The 23,681-nt window shown below is 44.3% G+C and overlaps 1 protein-coding gene across 1 annotated transcript in view; it reads right to left on the bottom strand.

Moving 5' to 3' along the window:
• LOC126095594 (arrestin domain-containing protein 17-like) overlaps window positions 1-23,681 on the bottom strand; it is a 197,935-nt gene that overhangs the window by 25,455 nt on the left and 148,799 nt on the right. Inside the window, exon 9 of the mRNA XM_049910367.1 lies at window positions 3,724-3,892. Coding sequence (XP_049766324.1) covers window positions 3,724-3,892 — 169 coding nt within the window. The remainder of the gene's footprint in view (window positions 1-3,723; window positions 3,893-23,681) is intronic.

Genomic DNA, 23,681 nt, shown 5'->3' on the forward strand with positions numbered 1-23,681 from the left:
TGCTCTGTCAAACTCTTCACGCAGTATTGTATCTCCCATTTCGTCTTCATCTACATTCTCTTCCATTTCCAGAATATTGTCATCAAGTACGTTGCCCTTGTATAGACCCTCTATATACTCCTTCCACCTTTCTGCTTTCCCTTCTTTGTTTAGAACTGGGTTTCCATCTGAGCTATTGATATTCATACAAGTGGTTCTCTTTTCTCCAAAGGTCTCTTTAATTTTCCTGTAGGCAGTGTCTATCTTACCCCTAGTGAGATAAACCTGTACATCCTTACATTTGTCCTCTAGCCATCCCTGCTTAGCCATTTTGCACTCCCTGTCGATCTCATTTTTGAGACGTTTGTATTCCTTTTTGCTTGCTTCATTTACTACTTTTTTATATTTTCTTCTTTCATCAATTAAATTCAATATTTCTTCTGTTACCCAAGGATTTCTATTAACCCTCGTCTTTTTACCTACTTGATCCTCTGCTGCCTCCACTACTTCATCCCTCAGAGCTACCCATTCGGCTTCTACTGTATTTCCCCCCCCCCCCCCCCATTTCTGTCAATTGTTCCCTTATGCTCTCCCTGAAACTCTGTATAACCTCTGGTTCTTTCAGTTTATCCAGGTCCCATCTCCTTAAATTCTCACCTTTTTGCATTTTCTTCAGTTTTAATCTACAGCTCATAAACAATAGATTGTGGTCAGCGTCCACATCTGCCCCTGGAAATGTCTTACAATTTAAAACCTGGTTCCTAAATCTCTGTCTTACCATTATATAATCTATCTGAAACCTTCTAGTATCTCCAGGGTTCTTCCATGTATACAACCTTCTTTCATGATTCTTGAACCAAGTCTTAGCTATGATTAAGTTATGCTCTGTGCAAAATTCTACCAGGTGGCTTCCTCTTTCATTTCTTAGCACCAATCCATCCATATTCACTTACTACGTTTCCTTCTCTTCCTTTTCCTACTGTCGAATTCCAGTCACCCATGACTATTAAATTTTCGTCCCCCTTCACTACCTGAATAATTTCTCTTATCTCATCATACATTTCATCAATTTCTTCATCATCTGCAGAGCTAGTTGGCATATAAACTTGTACTACTGTAGTAGGCGTGGGTTTGGTGTTTATCTTGGCCACAATAATGCGTTCTCTATGCTGTTTGTAGTAGCTTACCCGCACTCCTATTTTTTTATTCATTATTAAACCTACTCCTGCATTACCCCTATTTGATTTTGTATTTATAACCCTGTATTCACCTGACCAAAAGTCTTGTTCCTCCTGCCACCGAACTTCACTAATTCCCACTATATCTAACTTTAACCTATCCATTTCCCTTTTTAAGTTTTCTAACCTACCTGCCCGATTAAGTGATCTGACATTCCACGCTCCGATCCGCAGAACGCCAGTTTTCTTTCTCCTGATAACGCCGTTCTCTTGTGTAGTCCCCGCCCGGAGATGCGAATGGGGGACTATTTTGCCTCCGGAATATTTTTCCCAAGAGGACGCCATCATCATTTAACCATACAGTAAAGCTGCAAGCCCTCGGGAAAAATTACGGCTGTAGTTTCCCCTTGCTTTCAGCCGGTCGCAGTACCAGCACAGCAAGGCCGTTTTGGTTAGTGTTACAAGGCCAGATCAGTCAATCATCCAGACTGTTGCCCCTGGAACTACCGAAAAGGCTGCTGCCCGTCTTCAGGAACCACACGTTTGTCTGGCCTCTCAACAGATACCCCTCTGTTGTGGTTGCACCTACGGTATGGCCATCTGTGTCGCTGAGGCACGCAAGCCTCCCCACCAGCGGCAAGGTCCATGGTTCGTGGGGGGATATTAGTATAAAATAAAAACACCTGTAATAACCGAGACGAAACAGATACCATAAAATACTGGTGTCGGTTTTAGCGGGTATGTTTTTCCATTTCCTACACTGTAGTACTTAAAATCACCCGTCAACTTCTTCTATAGACTTTGGAAAGAGCTCTAGAATCGTCTTGACGTCAAATTGCTGGTTAATGTGTATAAACAGGTCAACTGCTGCATGAAGCACGCGTTTGGTGGACTTATCCCCCAGGTTTGTTTCCCGGAAGTACACTGTCAGGAAAAAAGAAATAGTAATGTACACCTGGAAAGACGACGTCTATTTTGATCCGATGACGGCAAATGCCTCCTAAGAGATAGAAGATGCACTGATAATGGTTTCAACGTCGTCCGTCATCAGATAGCGTTGTAACATAGCTACCAAAGCGCCATCTGTGTCTACCCTTTAATAGGGAATGTTCATAGACAGAAGGCTTCGTGTGTTGCAGACGTGTGAAGCAAGCAAGCAACCATGCCACGGAGAGGCACTCATGCTTCCTACAGCCAACAGAGCGAATTTGACAGGATTCAAATTGGGTCTTCCTAGTGGCAAGATGGTTCAAATGGCTCTGAGCACTATGGGACTTAACATCTATGGTCATCAGTCCCCTAGAACTTAGAACTACTTAAACCTAACTAACGTAAGGACAGCACACAACACCCAGCCATCACGAGGCAGAGAAAATCCCTGACCCCGCCGGGAATCGAACCCAGGAACCCGGGCGTGGGAAGCGAGAACGCTACCGCACGACCACGAGATGCGGGCAGTGACAAGATGGTCCTTTCGGAGAATTTCCCCACAAGTTGGACGTGCTGCGCCAGTTGTGCAACGATGCTGGTATCAGTTGTCACGTGAACATGCTCAAACCCGTAGACGAGATTCTGGACGTCCACGCAGCACAGACGCTCGCCAGGATCGTCGCATTGTAAGGGCAGCAGGGGCAGTGACCACGACAGCAGAGATGAGTCTTGTAAGCCCAGAAGAGTCGACACGAACTGTAGTGAACCAGTTATTAGCAGAGAGACTATGGGCGCGCACACCTCTATCGCGACCTCCATTCACGCCACAACATCGACGTGCGCTGTTCGACAGGTGCCATAAGAGGATCACTTGGAAGTTGGAATGGCGCACCTTGGTCTTCAGTGATGAAAGCAATTCTGCCTGCTAGCAAGTGATGCTCGTGTGTGCGTACGATGTGGATCTGGTATGCATTCGTCCAAGACACCATGGTCCCACCCTAGGACTTATGGTCTGGGGTGCGATAAAGTACAACTCTTGTTCACCTTCGGTGTTTCTAGAGGGGACTCTAACCAGTGGTCGATATGCGCTGGATGTTATTAGATCCGATCTTTTACCGTTCTTGCAACAAGAAAGTGTTGTTCCAACAGGATAATGTTGGCCCACACACTGCCCATGAAACTCAACGTGCTCTGTAAGACGTGCAGCAACTTTCCTGGCCAGCACAATTTCCAATCGAGAAAGTGTGGGATATGATAGGACGAGTAGAGACTCGTGTGACTCGCCGTCCAATAACTCTTACAGAACTACTTGAACAGGGCGAGCAGGCGTGGAATAACGTATCCCCGGACGGCGTCGCCATTTGTACGATCGACTGGATGCCAAGTCAGCGCCCTCATTGCCGCCCGTGGAATCTACACCCCGTTCTAACACTGGTGTTTCAGGGTGGGTCGGTACCTGGTACTTCAGAACAGGTTGTGCTATTGATCTGTAAATGTAATCATTTCATGTACTCCATATGCACTGTTGCAACAATAAATTTTGAGTGAACTGGATACCTCTAAAAGGGCGTATTAATTTTTTTCCGGCAATGTGTTTCCCTACCCCGGCAACTTATTTGCTTGTGGAGGTACTCACGGAGGTCTGGATACTTGGCCACGGTGGCGGCCGGGAAGCGCACCCTGGAGAGGCCGGGGTCGACGTCCGCAGCGGCCAGCAGGTTGGGGAACTGCTTGCACAGCGGGACGGTGCCCAGCCACAGCGGCAGCCGCAGCTCCATCGGCTCCGTCTCCAGCTCCACCAGCAACTGGAACACGGGAGCGAGCGTTCCCACTCCTTCTGCACTCAGCAGGTCGGCTGACTCCCGGGTACTGGAGGAGGAACAGCCGCCACAGACTCTACCTGCAGCTCGACCAGAAGTTGAAGCACAGTGGTGTATCAGCTCCATTTTCAACCGAGGAGGACATCTGCTGTCCCATGAAGAATTTCCTCCATGGCGGCACGGTGTCCACCCGCAACAGCAACTGTAACTCCCTTACGTCAGATAATTTTTAAATCTAGGGTAGCAACAGCTGCAGTAATTATAAGCAACTGAAGCCCAATTCATGCGGTATACGGGTGTTTACATACACTACCGCTCATTAATTACAATATACCCTGGTACTTCAAATTTACGTTATTTCTCACAAAACTTTAACTTCAAAATATATAATACAATCACAATCATTATATTTTACTTTCATCAAAGTATCCTACTTTGGATTTAATGACTGCCTCACAAACTCGAGGCATGCGGTGAATCAGTTTTTGTAGGAATCGTGAATCTAGACGATTCCACACATCCTTAACAATATCCCAGAGATATTCCTTGCTGGATATATTAACTTCCCTGATACGTCTTCCACTTCGTCCCAGACCATTTCAATGGGATTACAATCGGGGCTTTACCATATCATTCAGCACTTTCTGTTTTTCCTTTGATGCAATATAGTTAGTACAGTATGCCGACCGATGATTTGGGTCATTATCTTGTTGTAAGGTGAACCCTTCCCCTATTAAGCGCAATCCACTTCGTATTGCATCATACTGAAGTCTGCGTTGGGACTGCTTCTGATTAATACACCCTTCTATTTTCACAATGTCGCCAACCCTATCTCCGGAAAAACATCCCCAAACCATAATAGAACCTCCACCGTGTTTAACTGTAGGTAGAACACACTGCTGGGCTACCCATTCCCCTACAAATCGGCGACAAATACTCTCCTTTTGGTTCCAAAAACTTCGAGGTTCGATTCATCGGTGAATAACACCTTCGTCCACTCTTACGATGCCCAATTACGATATTTTCTAGCCCATTCAAGTCTCTTCTGTTTATTTATGGGCCTTAGAAGGGGTTTTCTTGCTGTGTCACATCTTTTCAAACCGGCTTCAGTCAGTCTCCTTTTTACTGTTGCAACAGACATTGTCGTGTTCATTTCTATCAATTCTTCACGAATTTGGGACGCTGTTTTGAATCTACGTATTTCTCTTACTGCTAATTCTGATATCTTTGTAATCACTTTTAGTTCTTTTACCAGGACGTCCTGGTCGTGGTATGTTCTTATTGCTACCTGTTGTCTTCTGGCGGTGAAGCGCTTGTAGACACGCTACACTGTTTCGCAATTTGCCGAATAGATAAACCTGCTTGGCTAAGTGCTACAATTGCAGTACGTTTTTCTATGGATATCTCCAATCGGGGAACCATACTAGGAATGTGCACACTTCAATGTCACGAAGGAACTGACGTGCAGGAACCACCTGTTATGTATCGTAGCAATGCTTGCCGTCCGCTGCGGACATCACATCACTACAGGGAACAACACATGTGCATCAAATGCGGCGTCCGTCGGCAAATAGGTAAACAAACGTATCAGATAGGTACATAACGATTATGTACACAGCATTGTTTGTTGGATACTATTGTATCTCGATGATCACAAACAAAAATCATGACATGTGTACAACTGTTGCACTATTCCTTTGTTTCCTCAATCATACCCACGGTATTGGACCTTATCTACAGAGAACTAGATGTCATTTATTGGGTGTATTGAAATTAATGAGCGGTAGTGTACAGGTATTAAAACTATTAAAATATAAAACTGAATGGAAAGTCTAATAGTCAGCAGTAGTCGTTTTTATTGAAGTCAATCAGAGAATCACACAACCGGTTTCGCAACTTTTAAATTGCATCTTCTGATGTAAATAATGCTATGTCATTTGGTAAAGGCATCTATTACAGATATCCGCAGAGTAACAGTCGGCGTGGCGCAGGCAAAGTTCTCAGCCTTCAATTGTTAAAACCATCATCAGTGGTGGATGCCCTGCCTTTCCTTAAAAATCACGAAATGTCATCACTTTACCGACTATAATATGTTCCTGTGGGCGTGTCAAGTAACAGACGATGCCACTCGTAAATGTTATCCGGGGAAATATTGGGTCCGGAAGCCGATACGCTTTTGTTTGTCACCGAGTACTGACACGGCAGCCCACGGGCGGCAGCCACTGCACACGTTCCGCCAACAAACCCTGGACACCTCGTAGCTTGTGTTGTCAGCCGCTATGATTACAATTTTGTCGGTGACAAACATAAGCGTATCGGCTTCCGGACCCAATATTTCCTCGGATAACATTTACGAGTGGCATCGTCCGTTGCGTGACATAGGCCCACAGGAACGTATTTTAATCTGCAAAGTCATGACAGTTCGTGATTTTAGCACAGACTTGACATTCATCATTGATGATGGTTTTACCGGCTGTAGGCTGAGACCTTTGCCTATGCCAAGCCAGTTGTTACTCTGTGCCATTCTGTAATAATTCCCTATACCGTATGACATAGCATTATAAACATCAGAAGCTGCAACTTGAAAGTTGCGAAACCGGTTGTGTGAGTCGCTAATCGACTTCAATAAAAATGGGTACTGGCGACTATTTGGATTTTCAATCAATTTTATATTTCGATAGTTTAACTACAAAGAACGAAACTTGTCTATCTTGAAGGGGGAAACCAGATGGCGCTATGGTTGGCCCGCTAGATGGCGCTGCCGTCGGTCAAATGGATATCAACTGCGTTTTTTAAAATAGGAAACCCTATTTTTTATTACATATTGGTGTAGGACGTAAAGAAATATGAATGTTTTATTTGGACCACTTTTTTCGCTTTGTGATAGATGGAGCTGTAATGGTCACAAACATATGGCTCACAATTTTAGACGAACAGTTGGTAACAGGTAGGTTTTTTAAATTAAAATACAGAACGTAGGTACGTTTGAACATTTTATTTCGGTTATTCCAATGTGATACATGTACCTTTGTGAACTTATCATTTCTGAGAACGCATGTTGATACAGCGTGATTACCTGTAAATACTACATTAATACAATAAATGCTCTGTGCATTTGGCAATACGTTTAACGACATTCCTCTCAACAGCGAGTAGTTCGCCTTCCGTAATGTTCGCGCATGCATTGACAATGCGCTGACGCAGTTTGTCAGGCGTTGTCGGTGGATCACGATAGCAAATATCCTTCAACTTTCCCCATAGAAAGAAATCCGGGGACGTCAGATCCGGTGAACGTGTGGGCCATGGTATGGTGCTTCGACGACCAATCCACCTGTTATGAAATATGCTATTCAATACCGCTTCAACCGCACGCGAGCTACGTGCCGGACATCCATCATGTTGGAAGTACATCGCCATTCTGCCATGCAGTGAAACATCTTGTAGTGACGTTGGTAGAACATTACGTACGAAATCAGCATACACTGCACCATTTAGATTGCCATCGATAAAATGGTGGCCAATTATCCTTCCTCCTATAATACCGCACCATACATTAACCCGCCAAGGTCGCTGATGTTCCACTTGTCGCAACCATCGTGGATTTTCCGTTGCCCAATAGTAGATATTATGCTGGTTTACGTTACCGCTGTTGGTGAATGACGCTTCGTCGCTAAATAGAACGCGTGCAAAAAATCTGTCATGGTCCCGTAATTTCTCTTGTGCCCAGTGGCAGAACTGCACACGACGTTCAAAGTCGTCGCCATGCAATACCTGGTGCATAGAAATATGGTACGGGTGCAGTCGATGTTGATGTAGCATTCTCAACACCGACGTTTTTGAGATTCTCGATTCTCGCGCAGTTTGTCTACTACTGATGTGCGGATTAGCCGCGACAGCAGCTAAAACACCTACTTGGGCATCAATATTTGTTGCAGGTCGTGATTGACTTTTCACATGTGGCTGAACACTTCCTGTTTCCTTAAATAACGTAACTATCCGGCGAACTGTCCGGACACTTGGATGATGTCGTCCAGGATACCGAGCAGCATACATAGCACACGCCCGTTGGGCATTTTGATCACAATAGCCATACATCAACACAATTTCGACCTTTTCCGCCATTGGTAAACGGTCCATTTTAACACGGGTAATGTATTACGAAGCAAATACCGTCCGCACTGGCGGAATGTTACGTGGTACCACGTACTTACGCGTTTGTGACTATTACAGCGCCATCTATCACAAAGCGAAGAAAGTGGTCCAACTAAAACATTCATATTTCTTTACGTACTACACGAATATGTAGTAAAAATGGGGGTTCCTATTTAAAAAAAAACGCAGTTGATATCCGTTTCACCTATGGCAGCGCCATCTAGCGGGCCAACCATAGCGCCATGTGGCAAGCTAGACGAGTTTCGTTCTTTGTAGTTTTTTCGTTTGATGCTTATTTCGTGAGATATTTGGCCCGTTCACTATCAATGGACCACCCTATATACACCTGATGTATTGTACTATTTTAGCTATGGCTACCCTAGTTTTAGAATTATCTATTAAACACAGACGCCTCTGTGTTTAAGCTTCAATCACACTCAGGCTCCATCTATAATTCAGCGCTACCTGAAGCCCATGAATGACTAGTATTTACATTCTAAGTATCACAGATGCATTAGGAGCTGTGGATTGGTTATAGGAGACGGACAAAAATATGTAAACATCGCGAGAAATGCATGCCTTAACGTAATTGTAGATGCTAACCAAGCCGGCAGGTTGCGCTGTTGTATTTGATCACGAACGGTGCCTGTGCAATGTACTCAATACGTTGTCAGTCGTGGTGTTGGCTGTGTTGTTTGGAATTTTTGCCAATATGAGCATCTTTGTATGCCTGAACACATGAGTGACGTATTACTCTTTGGCTACCAGAGGTTGTACTAGCAGTAAATGAGAGAGTGAGTCTGCTGCGAGAGAGAATGTCGAGTGGTCGGTGAGTGAGAAGCTTTGATGGTGGACGTGCTGACTAGAGAATGAATTTTATTTGAGATGCTCCCTGGTGTGACTAAGGATATGAGAAGATTTCGAGATGATTTCATAGAGTGACGCCACATGTGGAGAAAGGTAACAAGAATAGAGTTCTTATTTGTTGCTAGTGCTAGCCGCGATGTAGTGTAAGGATTGCATTGCAAGCAGAAGCCAAGAGTAAATCTTACGTAACATAAACATCGTTTGAATCAGTTTACTCTGTTTCGGACAATGCGTCTGAATGCAAATCGAATATTACTCCACTGTCACGCCTTGCAATATTGCGTGGACAGCTGGTTGCGTTTTTGGAAAAATGTCAAAATTATCATTTGGCAAAGTTGCCTTAAGTGGTCCAAGAGAAAAATTATTGGTTGGTTGATCGTCTCAGAAAAATTTTATATTTGCTGGGTAAATTCCTCAATGTTTAGTAGAAACAAAAATATTTTTTAAAAAAAATTATTGTTTATTATTTTGAAATGGCGGCCATATTTGTTCCAGGCCGCATACCTTTTTTCGTATTTGCAAGCATCTACATTTTTTACAAATATATATATATATATATATATATATATATATATATATATATATATATCGCCTCACCATTGATAGTCTATAAAATGTAAGTATACTATACGGTGTAATAGCATAAAAAATATTAAAGCTGAGAAATTAATCTTTCTTTGGAAAACTAATGTTCAAAAATTGAGTTTTTTTAATTTGTGGCTGATAACTTTGAGCTATTAAAATATATTAAAGAAGACGTTCAGGTAAGTGAAAATGATGTTAATTTGTAGCCCAGAGTTTGTTGAACTAAATGCATAGTATCCGAAAAGCTTACGACAATCCACTACTGAATAATTGTAAAAAATGTAGATGCTTGCAAATACGAAAAAACGCATGTTGCCTGGAAGAAATACGGCCGCCATTTCAAAATAATAAACAATAAATTTCTTAAAAATTTTTTTTGTGACTACTAAACATTGGAGAACTCACCCGGCAATATAAAATTTTTCTGAGATGGTCAAGCAACCAGTGCTGGACCACTTGGTATAGATTAACCCTAAAAGATAAGGCAATTAGCTAAGCATGATTACTTTCAGGTACAAGCAGATCAACATTTCATATTAGGCTGTTAAACAGACTAAGGTGAGCTGAATGATCCATTCTAAGTAAGAAGCAATTGTAGGACCTCAGCGGGCTTTGCGGAATGAACTTAGGAACCGTTCTCATTTGTAAAATTTTCATATAGTTCAGCAGATGCGTTTTCTAACAGGGCACAGTTTCAGTATTCCACAGTTAGCCATTGTGCTGTGACTGTTTGATGAGGAAGCCATTCTGCGTACTATTGATAACATTATCTGTCTTTCATTTCATTTACAGATGCCACATTCAGTTTAGAGTAACTGGCATGACACGCATCGAAAGTAATTTGCACAGTTAACGCTCATGTTCAAAAGTAGTATAGCAAATGCTATTGGAGATTAAAGTACACTACTGGCCATTAAAATTGCTACACCACGAAGATGACGTGATACAGACGCGAAATTTAACCGTCAGGAAGAAGATGCTGTGATATGTAAATGATTAGCTTCTCAGAGCATTCACACAAGGTTGGCGCCGGTGACGACACCTACAACGTGCTGACATAAGGAAAGTATCCTACCGATTTCTCATACACAAACAGCAGTTGACCGGCGTTGCCTGGTGAAACGTTGTTGTGATACCTTGTGTAAGGAGGAGAAATGCGTACCATCACGTTTCCGACTTTGATTAAGATCGGATTGTAGCCTATCGCGATTGCGGTCTATTGTATCGCGACATTGCTGCTCGCGTTGGTCGAGATCCAATGACTGTTAGCAGAAAATGGAATCGGTGGATTCAGGAGGGTAATATGGAACGTCGTGCTGGATCCCAACGGCCTCGTATCACTAGCAGTCGAGATGACAGGAATCTTATCTGCATGGCTGTAACGGATCGTGCAGCCACGTCTCGATCCCGGAGTCAACAAATGGGGACGTTTGCAAGACAACAACCATCTGCACGAACAGTTTGACGACGTTTGCAGCAGCATGTACTATCACCTCGGAGACCATGGCTGCGGTTACCCTTGACGCTGCATCACAGACAGGAGCGCCTGCGATGGTGTACTCAACGACGAACCTGGGTGCACCAATGGCAAAAAGTCACTTTTTTGGATGAATCCAGGTTCTGTTTACAGCATCGTGATGTTCGCATTCGTGTTTGGTGACATCGCGGTGAACGCACATTGGAAGCGCGTATCCGTCATCGCCATACTAGCCTATCACCTGGCGTGATGATATGGGGTGCCATTGCTTACACGTCTCGGCCACCTCTTGTTCGCATTGACGGCACTTGGAACAGTGGACGTTACAATTCAGATGTGTTACGACCCGTGGCTCTACCCTTCGTTCGACCGTGCGAAACCCTACATTTCAGCAGGATAATGCACGACCGCATATTGCAGGTCCTGTACGGGCCTTTCTGGATACAGAAAATGTTCGACTGCTTCCCTGGCCAGCACATTCTCCAGATCTCTCACCAACTGAAAACGTCTGGTCAATGGTGGCCGAGCAACTGGCTCGTCACAATACGCCAGTCACTACTCTTGATGAACTGTGGTATTTTGTTGAAGCTGCATGGGCAGCTGTACCTGTACACGCCATCCAAGCTCTGTTTGACTCAATGCCCAGGCGTATAAAGGCCGTTATTACGGTTCTAAAATGGTTCAAATGGCTCTGAGCACTATGGGACTTAACATCTATCTCCCCTAGAACTTAGAACTACTGAAACCTAACTAACCTAAGGACAGCACACAACACCCAGTCATTACGAGGTAGAGAAAATCCCTGACCCCGCCGGGAATCGAACCCGGGAAGTTATTACGGCCAGAGGTGGTTGTTCTGGGTACTGATTTCTCAGTATCTATGCACCCAAATTGCGTGAAAATGTAATTACATGTCAGTTCTAGTATAATATATTTGTCCAATGAATACCCGTTTATCATCTGCATTTCTTCTTGGTGTAGCAATTTTAATGGCCAGTAGTGTACTTGGGCGACACTGTAATCGAAATTTAAAGCTCATAAGATTTTTGAATCACAAATGTTTCATCTGTTTAGTTCCATATAACTTTCAGTTTATACCGCATACAGGGAAAGCGGAAAAACGTCATCCGCTTAGTCACAACGCGGATGAAGTGTGTGTTCTGTGATCGTGCGGGCAATCATTGAGAGGACTGTCACGAAAAATAAGAAGATGGCAGCGGGAAAAATCACTGCAGAACTGATTGTCACACTCGTGAACGTTGTCAGCACCAAAGCAACACGAAGGGAGCTCCATAAGCTGGAACTGCAGGGCGAGCTGGAATTTCAAAACCACTCATCAGTGATGCGAATGCCCGTAACAGGAAAACGTGACGCCAAAGCCATAAAACCTGGACTGTACAGCAGTGGAAGAAAGTCATTTGGTCGGGTGAGTCTTGTTTCACACTTTTCACAACTTCTGGCCGAGTTTAGATCCTAAGAGTGACACATGGCGTGGGGGTTCGGTGATGATTTGGGCAGACATACCCTGGAATTCCGTATGACCCATGAGTACTCTGCAGTGTTGCATAACTGCCGAGGATTATGTAACCATTTTGGGTTGTCAGGTCCATCTCATGGTGCCATATCTGTTCGCCAATGGTGATAATGCTCTCACAGTCGTATCATCCAGATCTGGTTTTGTGAACACGAGGATGAAATGTCGCCTCCCTGCTCGTCACCACAGTCACCACATCTCGTTTTTAGTCAGCCTTTGTGGTCTACTTTGGAGAGAGGGACGCGTGATCGTTATCCATCTCCATCATCGTTACCTGAATCTCGTATTTTGTAGGAAGAATGGTATAAGATTCCACTAAAAACCATATTTGTACAGTCCAAGACGACTGGAAGCTGTTTTGAAAGCCAGTAGACTTCCTACAATGTATTAGGCATGGTAATGTGTTGTGTTTTTGGTGTTTGCATATTTTTGTCCATCCCCTGTTCTTACACATTTGAACGGTGCCATTCTACAGTGGCAGCACAGCCCGAATACATATCTCTCCAGCTTCAGTAGGTGCTGAAATACTCGCATCTTAGCTCTATCGGAAAAAGTCATATTACTATTCACCACTGGTCAGGCGTCTTTGCTTATTTTTTTCTCTCGCTGCTTGATATGACATAAAGTGATCTAAAATTAATCCATAACACTTGTAACAATATTAAATCAGAACATTAAGTTTATGGCCGCCCGTGGTGGCCGTAAGGTTCTAGGCGCTGCAGTCCGGAACCGCGGGACTGCTACTGTCGCAGGTTCGAATCCTGCCTCGGGCATGGATGTGTGTGATGTCCTTAGGTTAGTTAGGTTTAAGTAGTTCTAAGTTCTAGGGGACTGATGACCTAAGATGTTAAGTCCCATAGGCTCAGAGCCATTTGAACCATTAGGTTTATCAGTCAGGAACTTACTTGTTCAGTTACAGTTCGTGAACATGTAACTAACGTTAACTCCTGCTGGTTATGCATCTCGCATCATGTTTAGCCATCACGTGCTGCAGTGCATTGTGGTCGATCATCATATTCCTGCATATGTACTTTTCTCGAATGAAGTCTCTTTAAACGTACATTATGTGATCAAATGTAACTGGACACCCCCAAAAACATACGTTCCTCGTAGCAGGTGCATTTAGACATCGTGAGAGAGCAGAATTGGGCGTTCCACGGAAATCACGTACTTCGAACGTGGTCAGGTGATTGGGTGTCACTTGCGTCATACGTCTGTACGTGAGATTTCCACACTCCTAAACATCCCTAGATCCACTGTTTCCGATGTGATAGAGAAGGGACACGTACGGCACAAAAGCGTACAAGCCAACCTCGTCTGTTGACTGACAGTCCGCCGACAGTTGAAGAGAGTCGTAATGTGTAATAGGCAGGCATCTATCCAGACCATCACACAGGAATTCCAAACTGCATCAGGAGCCACTGCAAGTACGATAACAGTTAGGCGGGAGGTGAAAAAACTTGGCTTTCAAGTTCGAGCGGCTGCTCATAAGTCACACATCAAGCCGGTAAATATCAAACGACGCCTCGCTTTGTGCAAGGAGCGTAAACATTGGACGATTGATCAGTGGAAAAACGTTGTATGGAGTGACGAATCACGGCACACAATGTGGCGATTCGATGGCAGGGTGTGGGTACGGTAAATGCCCGGTGGACAACATCTGCCAGCGTGTGTAGTGCCAACAGTAAAATTCGGAGGCGGTGGTGTTATGGTGTGGTCGTGTTTTTCATGGAGGAGACTTGCACCCCTTGTTGTTTTGCGTGGCACTATCACAGCACTGGCCTACATTGATATTTTAAGCACCTTCTTGCTCCTCACTGTTGAAGAGCAATTCGGAGATGGCTATTGCATCTTTCAACACGATCGAGCACCTGTTCATAATGCACGGGGTGTGGCGGAGTGGTTACACGACAATAACATCCTTGCAATGGACTGGCCTGCACGAAGTCCTGACCTGAATCATATAGAACAACTCTGGGATGTTTTGGAACGCCGACTTCGTGCCAGGCCTCACCGACCGACATCGATACCTCTTCTCAGTGCAGTACTCCGTGAAGAATGGGTTGCCATACCACCAACAAACCTTCCTGACTGAAAGTATGATTGCGAGAATGGAGGCTGTCAAGGCTAGGGGCGGGCCAACACCATATTGAATTCCAGCATTACCGATGGAGGGCGCCACGAACTTGTAAGTCATTTTCAGCCAGGTGTCCGGATACTTTTGATCACATAGTGTAGACGGAATGCTCTATCGTCGGAATAGTAATTGACAGTCCCCCGCTACAGGTGTGGCGAGTTGTATACATTGATCTTATGGGGAGGGGTGTAGTCTGTGATTGGTTAATAGGCCATTAGCGACCTAGTGTCTGATTAACAGCAGCGGAGTATATTGTGTAACCGAGAAACTTACTCCCCACATTGGCTGAAGATACTCGCTTGATCTTGGTGCTACAGTCTGGAACCGCGCGATCGCTACAGTCGCAGGTCCGAATCCTGCCTCGGGCATGGATGTGTGTGATCTACATCTACATCTACATCTACATTTATACTCCGCAAGCCACCCAACGGTGTGTGGCGGAGGGCACTTTACGTGCCACTGTCATTACCTCCCTTTCCTGTTCCAGTCGCGTATGGTTCGCGGGAAGAACGACTGTCTGAAAGCCTCCGTGCGCGCTCTAATCTCTCTAATTTTACATTCGTGATCTCCTCGGGAGGTATAAGTAGGGGGAAGCAATATATTCGATAGCTCATCCAGAAACGCACCCTCTCGAAACCTGGCGAGCAAGCTACACCGCGATGCAGAGCGCCTCTCTTGCAGAGTCTGCCACTTGAGTTTGTTAAACATCTCCGTAACGCTATCACGGTTACCAAATAACCCTGTGACGAAACGCGCCGCTCTTCTTTGGATCTTCTCTATCTCCTCCGTCAACCCGATCTGGTACGGATCCCACACTGATGCGCAATACTCAAGTATAGGTCGAACGAGTGTTTTGTAAGCCACCTCCTTTGTTGATGGACTACATTTTCTAAGGACTCTCCCAATGAATCTCAACCTGGTACCCGCCTTACCAACAATTAAGTTTATATGATCATTCCACTTCAAATCGTTCCGCACGCATACTCACAGATATTTTACAGAAGTAACTGCTACCAGTGTTTGTTCTGCTATCATATAATCATACAATAAAGGATCCTTCTTTCTATGTATTCGCAATACATTACATTTGTCTGTGTTAAGGGTCAGTTGCCACTCCCTGCACCAAGTGCCTATCCGCTGCAGATCTTCCTGCATTTCGCTACAATTTTCTAATGCTGCAACTTCTCTGTATACTACAGCATCATCCGCGAAAAGCCGCATGGAACTTCCGACACTATCTACTAGGTCATTTATATATATTGTGAAAAGCAATGGTCCCATAACACTCCCCTGTGGCACGCCAGAGGTTACTTTAACGTCTGTAGACGTCTCTCCATTGATAACAACATGTTGTGTTCTGTTTGCTAAAAACTCTTCAATCCAGCCACACAGCTGGTCTGATATTCCGTAGGCTCTTACTTTGTTTATAAAAGGCGACAGTGCGGAACTGTATCGAACGCCTTCCGGAAGTCAAGGAAAATAGCATCTACCTGGTAGCCTGTATCTAATATTTTCAGGGTCTCATGAACAAATAAAGCGAGTTGGGTCTCACACGATCGCTGTTTACGGAATCCATGTTGATTCCTACATAGTAGATTCTGGGTTTCCAAATACGACATGATACTCGAGCAAAAAACATGTTCTAAAATTCTACAACAGATCGACGTCAGAGATATAGGTCTATAGTTTTGCGCATCTGCTCGACGACCCTTCTTGAAGACTGGGACTACCTGTGCTCTTTTCCAATCATTTGGAACCTTCCGTTCCTCTAGAGACTTGCGGTACACGGCTGTTAGAAGGAGGGCAAGTTCTTTCGCGTACTCTGTGTACAATCGAATTGGTATCCCGTCAGGTCCAGTGGACTTTCCTCTGTTGAGTGATTCCAGTTGCTTTTCTATTCCTTGGACACTTATTTTGATGTCAGCCATTTTTTCGTTTGTGCGAGGATTTAGAGAAGGAACTGCAGTGCGGTCTTCCTCTGTGAAACAGCTTTGGAAAAAGGTGTTTAGTATTTCAGCTTTTCGTGTGTCATCCTCTATTTCAATGCCTTCATCATCCCGGAGTGTCTGGATATGCTGTTTCGATCCACTTACTGATTTAACGTAAGACCAGAACTTCCTAGGATTTTCTGTCAAGTCGGTACATAGAATTTTACTTTCGAATTCACTGAACGCTTCACGCATAGCCCTCCTTACGCTAACTTTGACATCGTTTAGCTTCTGTTTGTCTGAGAGGTTTTGGCTGCGTTTAAACTTGCAGTGAAGCTCTCTTTGCTTTCGCAGTAGTTTCCTAACTTTGTTGTTGAACCACGGTGGGTTTTTGCCATCCCTCACAGTTTTACTCGGCACGTACCTGTCTAAAACGCATTTTACGATTGCCTTGAACTTTTTCCATAAACACTCAACATTGTCAGTGTCGGAACAGAAATTTTCGTTTTGATCTGTTAGGTAGTCTGAAATCTGCCTTCTATTACTCTTGCTAAACAGATAAACCTTCCTCCCTTTTTTTATATTCCTATTAACTTCCATATTCAGGGATGCTGCAACGGCCTTATGATCACTGATTCCCTGTTCTGCACATACAGAGTCGAAAAGTTCGGGTCTGTTTGTTATCAGTAGGTCCAAGATGTTATCTCCACGAGTCGGTTCTCTGTTTAATTGCTCGAGGTAATTTTCGGATAATGCACTCGGTATAATGTCACTCGATGCTGTGTCCCTACCACCCGTCCTAAACATCTGAGTGTCCCAGTCTATATCTGGTAAATTGAAATCTCCACCTAAGACTATAACATGCTGAGAAAATTCATGTGAAATGTATTCCAAATTTTCTCTCAGTTGTTCTGCCACTAATGCTGCTGAGTCGGGAGCTCGGTAAAAGGAGCCAATTATTAACCTAGCTCGGTTGTTGAGTGTAACCTCCACCCATAATAATTCACAGGAACTATCCACTTCTACTTCACTACAGGATAAACAACTACTAACAGCGACGAACACTCCACCACCGGTTGCATGCAATCTATCATTTCTAAAGACCATCTGTACCTTTGTAAAAATTTCGGCAGAATTTATCTCTGGCTTCAGCCAGCTTTCTGTACCTATAACGATTTCAGCTTCGGCGCTTTCTATCAGCGCTTGAAGTTCCGGTACTTTACCAACACAGCTTCGACAGTTTACAATTACAATACCGATTGCTGCTTGGTCCCCGCATGTCCTGACTTTGCCCCGCACCTGTTGAGGCTGTTGCCCTTTCTGTACTTGCCCAAGGCCATCTAACCTAAAAAACCGCCCAGTCCACGCCGCACAACCCCTGCTACCCGTGTAGCCGCTTGTTGCGTGTAGTGGACTCCTGACCTATCCAGCGGAACCCGAAACCCCACCACCCTATGGCGCAAGTCGAGGAATCTGCAGCCCATGTCCTTAGGTTAGTTAGGTTTAAGTAGTTCTAAGTTCTAGGGGGCTGATGACCTCAGAAGTTAAGTCCCATAGTGCTCAGAGCCATTTGACCTTAGTGCGTGTTTGTGCTTCCAGCCCGAATGCACTGTGCACATCTTGTTCTAGAGCACCTGCGTCAGATGTTCCCTGGACTGGATACGATGACAAGATCCTTATGCCTTCTTAGCTCTTTTGCTATATCTGATGATCCCACCTCAGTAGTTCTTATGAGACAATATGGAAAGTCCTGTGTACGAGAAACCTGTCGAGTCTGAAGAAAAATCTAGCAGCAGTTGTAGCTGCCTTTGACGACAGGGCTATTTAATGGGTGCGACAGACTTTTGTGTGCCGATGTCACGACCCCATTAAAGCTTGTGGAGAGGAGGGAGGGGAAGTGAGATTTTAAACAACTGCTGTGAATAGAGCACCTTATGCGAATTGAGCATATACTTAAACTGTAACAAAACTGCGTCTCGTTGGACCTTTATCATCAGCGGACTACAGTAAATTTTGAGTGCTGTTATTTTCACTTCTCACTTTCGACTCAACTGTATCTAGACCTAGGATTGTCTGTATTTGTGCTTCATTCCAGATAGTTTGCACTGTCGACATCTTTGGCTACTGGTACAAGGTGACTATTATTGAACTATATGAAAACAAAGTAAATTAATTACAAACTACGGCGTGCAGACACTTTATTCAACATGTAAACGTCACTACAGATATTCAGATTTAGGTTATGACGTGTTCGATATGCCTCCATTAGCAATGATGTGGCGCAGGCGAATAGCGAAATTCTGCACGACACACTGAAGTGTCGGAACATCGATGCTGTCGATGGCCTCCTGAATGGCTGTTTTCAGCTCAGCAGTGGTTTTTGGGTTATTGCTGAACACCTTGTCTTTAATATAGCCCCACAAAAAGGAGTCGCATGTGTTCAGTTCCGGAGAATATGGCGGTCAATCGATGCCCATGCCAGTGGCCTTTGGTTACCCCAGAGCCAGGATGCGGTCTCCAAAGTGCTCCTCCAGGACATCAAACGCTCTTCTGCTTCAGTGGGGTCGAGTTCCGTTTTCCATGAACCACATCTTGTCGAAATCAGTGTCACTTTGCATAACGTGGATGAAATCATCTTCCAAAACTTTCACATACCGTTCGGTAATCACCGTCCTATCAAGGAATATCGCACCGATTATTTCGTGACTGACATTGCACAACACCAAGTCACCCGTTGAGTGTGAAGAGACTTCTAGATCGCGAAATGCGGTTTCTCAGTTCCCCAAATTCGCGAATTTTTCTTATTGACGAATCCATGCTAATGAAAGTGGGCTTCATCGGTAAACCAAACCATGCATGTGCACATTAATCCCGGCATGCCGCGCGGTCAACCGTGCAGGCTGAACGCCCTAACGCAAACCGTTCAGAAGTTATGACGATTTTATTTCATATACACTCCTGGAAATTGAAATAAGAACACCGTGAATTCATTGTCCCAGGAAGGGGAAACTTTATTGACACATTCCTGGAGTCAGATACATCACATGATCACACTGACAGAACCACAGGCACATAGACACAGGCAACAGAGCATGCACAATGTCGGCACTAGTACAGTGTATATCCACCTTTCGCAGCAATGCAGGCTGCTATTTTCCCATGGAGACGATCGTAGAGATGCTGGATGTAGTCCTGTGGAACGGCTTGCCATGCCATTTCCACCTGGCGCCTCAGTTGGACCAGCGTTCGTGCTGGACGTGCAGACCGCGTGAGACGACGCTTCATCCAGTCCCAAACATGCTCAATGGGGGACAGATCCGGAGATCTCGCTGGCCAGGGTAGTTGACTTACACCTTCTAGAGCACGTTGGGTGGCACGGGATACATGCGGACGTGCATTGTCCTGTTGGAACAGCAAGTTGCCTTGCCGGTCTAGGAATGGTAGAACGATGGGTTCGATGACGGTTTGGATGTACCGTGCGCTATTCAGTGTCCCCTCGACGATCACCAGTGGTGTACGGCCAGTGTAGGAGATCGCTCCCCACACCATGATGCCGGGTGTTGGCCCTGTGTGCCTCGGTCGTATGCAGTCCTGATTGTGGCGCTCACCTGCACGGCGCCAAACACGCATACGACCATCATTGGCACCAAGGCAGAAGCGACTCTCATCGCTGAAGACGGCCTAACGGTGTGCGGGACCGTAGCCCAGCTTCATGGAGACGGTTGCGAATGGTCCTCGCCGATACCCCAGGAGCAACAGTGTCCCTAATTTGCTGGGAAGTGGCGGTGCGGTCCCCTACGGCACTGCGTAGGATCCTACGGTCTTGGCGTGCATCCGTGCGTCGCTGCGGTCCGGTCCCAGGTCGACGGGCACGTGCACCTTCCGCCGACCACTGGCGACAACATCGATGTACTGTGGAGACCTCACGCCCCACGTGTTGAGCAATTCGGCGGTACGTCCACCCGGCCTCCCGCATGCCCACTATACGCCCTCGCTCAAAGTCCGTCAACTGCACATACGGTTCACGTCCACGCTGTCGCGGCATGCTACCAGTGTTAAAGACTGCGATGGAGCTCCGTATGCCACGGCAAACTGGCTTACACTGACGGCGGCGGTGCACAAATGCTGCGCAGCTAGCGCCATTCGACGGCCAACACCGCGGTTCCTGGTGTGTCCGCTGTGCCGTGCATGTGATCATTGCTTGTACAGCCCTCTCGCAGTGTCCGGAGCAAGTATGGTGGGTCTGACACACCGGTGTCAATGTGTTCTTTTTTCCATTTCCAGGAGTGTAGTTCAATAATTGTAATCCTGTACATTCAGACCACGTGAGCCTTTTTCTCTGCCGCGCTGAGCTTTGAAATCAACGAAGTCATCCAACGAGCGGAATAAGGCCGAGTCGCTGTCATTTACGCTATACAACGTGAATCTATCATGGGTTTCCGCATCTTTAACTGAAATCAAGAACTGAGCTTAACACCGGAATGGCCTACTGTGTTAGTATTGCAGTTTTAGCAATATAATTAACGTTATTTTTACTTAATTCTCAATATTAGTTCCCCCGTTGTCGTTTTAACGTCTAGCTAGATGAAAAAGCACGACAATTTGTGAAATTTTATGTTTATGTTCATTTCTGTATGTCCTATACATAAGCGCCAGAATTACCTGTTCTTCAGTGAACTCCTCTTTTTTAGTACACTGTGCGTAAAATCGTTCACCGTTCACACAGGACCGTAACAAAACGTATCAGATTCGTTTTCATACGAATCGTCAAAAGCGCATTTTAATTTTCGTTTGCTGCTGTTAGTGGTGATAAGGATCCATTACGTCCTGCTTTTACACAAATAGGCGTTAACATTTTATGATCATTATTTGTCCACTGCAGATACGGAAACAATATTAAGACAAGAAGCAGGATATATCAAAAAATGTTGACTATAGAGAAAACTTTTATAATAAATCAGAGAGTATTAACATTTTGTCGCCTTAAAATCATTGTCGTTTATCGAGTTTTTGATCTCATGACCAATGTATGTCCCGGCTTTCTACACTGACTGCCATTACAAAGTAAGAGAATTTTGCTACGAACATCTGCTACTGAATTTTTCCTCACAGTTTTGTGACTGTTAATCCTCTGATAATAGCAGCTCTTATTCAGTACCACTTATCATGGTGCCCCTCATGGATTTTTGTACAAACTGAAACAAACTTTAGCTAATTATGGTTTTAAATTGAATGAAACTCTTAATTTTAAGCAACTGAATTTTGTTTAGAATTACATCGATAAAAGTACAAATAAAGGGCGTTCTATATTTCACTCTCCGATGCAGAAGACATAGGAAAATTAAAAGAAATAAGTAGAAAGACATCTTGCTTTAGATTTTCTTCCGAAAATAGAGGCTACAGTGTCAAAATACTCAGGAGAAAAATGTTTCGTACGCACTTTGTAAGGTGTTTTGTATTCAAAGTATGTTCTTTTCAACGCAGGATTCGGATAATTTCTTTGTGATTCATCATTGGGAAAACCTTTACCAGTATTCATGATTGTATAAAAAGAAATTACGAAGTTCATATTGTGGACAAAGAAAAGATAATGTAAATAATATTTAATACACTTCTGCTCATACCTTCATGTGACCTTTATCGACAATTTCAGAACGTTTGTACACAAATACTTACACGAAACAAAAGGCTAATCGCATCTGGTCGGTAGCGATATCCCTCCCCAGCTTCAGTCTATAACGTAATTTATTGATCTCGAAAAATGTCTTAGCAAAATTTTAGTGTCCTTAAAACAACAATAATTAAGGAAATAAATATTAGTGATACGTTCTTCTATGTCAATAAACCTTGCTCGAGACTTGACGATTGCAATGAAAAAGTCCTGACTGAAAACGATGAATTAAGGTTACTTAATGCTTTCTCTATTGGCCGGCCGCCACGGGTATTCATCAGTATGCTGTTCGAGATGTTAGTTTGGGATTTTTTCTTTGTTTTTGCTTCATTCCCCCGCCCCATATGAGCGGGAGATGGTCTCTCGCCGGTACTTGCATCTCATTCTTGAAAGAAAAGGTTCAAAATATGTATGAAGTTTAAACAATACAGTTAAAAGGCAAACTACTTAATTACAGTTTTAAAACTGATGAAGAAGATGATTCTATCGATGGCAGTAATAAAATTAAACTGTTGACTTTCTTCACTTTTAACTAAAAACAAAGGCTATAGGTAAGATAAAAAATAAAAAGATATATAAAAATATGGTGCAGGCAGGTGACGATCTTAAAATGAAACACTGAATATCTATCAGGAATCGAAGGTCCTGTACAGGGGAGGGATATTTAAGCGAGGAAAATGTTGGGCGTTCTGTTGGGTTGTAGGGTGAGGATATAAGCAGAATGGTGTGTTGGGCCGTAACTCCGGAGATGAGGCTAGGTGCTGGAATGGATGTTGATGGTAGGAAACAGATAGGGAATGGGAGCTGGGGTGTGGGCCGTAATTTGAAGAGGAAGGGGATTGGGAAAGATGGAGAAGGAAGGGTTGGAGGGGAAATCCTGATGTTGGGTGTGCTAGAAAAGAAAGAGTTGAAATTGACAGGATGGATAAATATCGGGGTGAATTTCGTTGTTGGAAGATGCATTTGTTGAAGTTTTGATTGGGAGAGTCTGTGGAGTGTTAAGAGTTTTAGGATTGGCGGAATGTGTCGGTATAGGTGCAGTAGCAAACCAGAGTTGGAAATTGGGAAACTATATGGTTTGATCTCTCAGGTTTTTCTGTGTGCAATTGATTGATAGTGTGCTTCCTTGTGTTCTTCCGAGTTGTTTCCATTTTATGCATAACATCTCGACGATCGACTCAGCTGTCTTCTTGAGGCGCTGCGAGTTTCGCTGTTATGTGCACTCGCTGCCTCGACTGGTTGCAGTGCATGAAATGGAAACAATAACTCGGCAGAACACACGGAAGCACTCTATTAACCATATGATTGATCGAGTCAAGTTTGCGGATAGTGTTGATGTATGAAGGTGTTCTGTGTCAGTGAGGAGAGGTGGGAATTAGATACAGTTCACTATCCACATGGGAGAAGGCTGTGGCTAGGTGAA

Source organism: Schistocerca cancellata, chromosome 8 (assembly GCF_023864275.1).
Source record: "Schistocerca cancellata isolate TAMUIC-IGC-003103 chromosome 8, iqSchCanc2.1, whole genome shotgun sequence".
Lineage (NCBI taxonomy): Eukaryota > Metazoa > Arthropoda > Insecta > Orthoptera > Acrididae > Schistocerca > Schistocerca cancellata.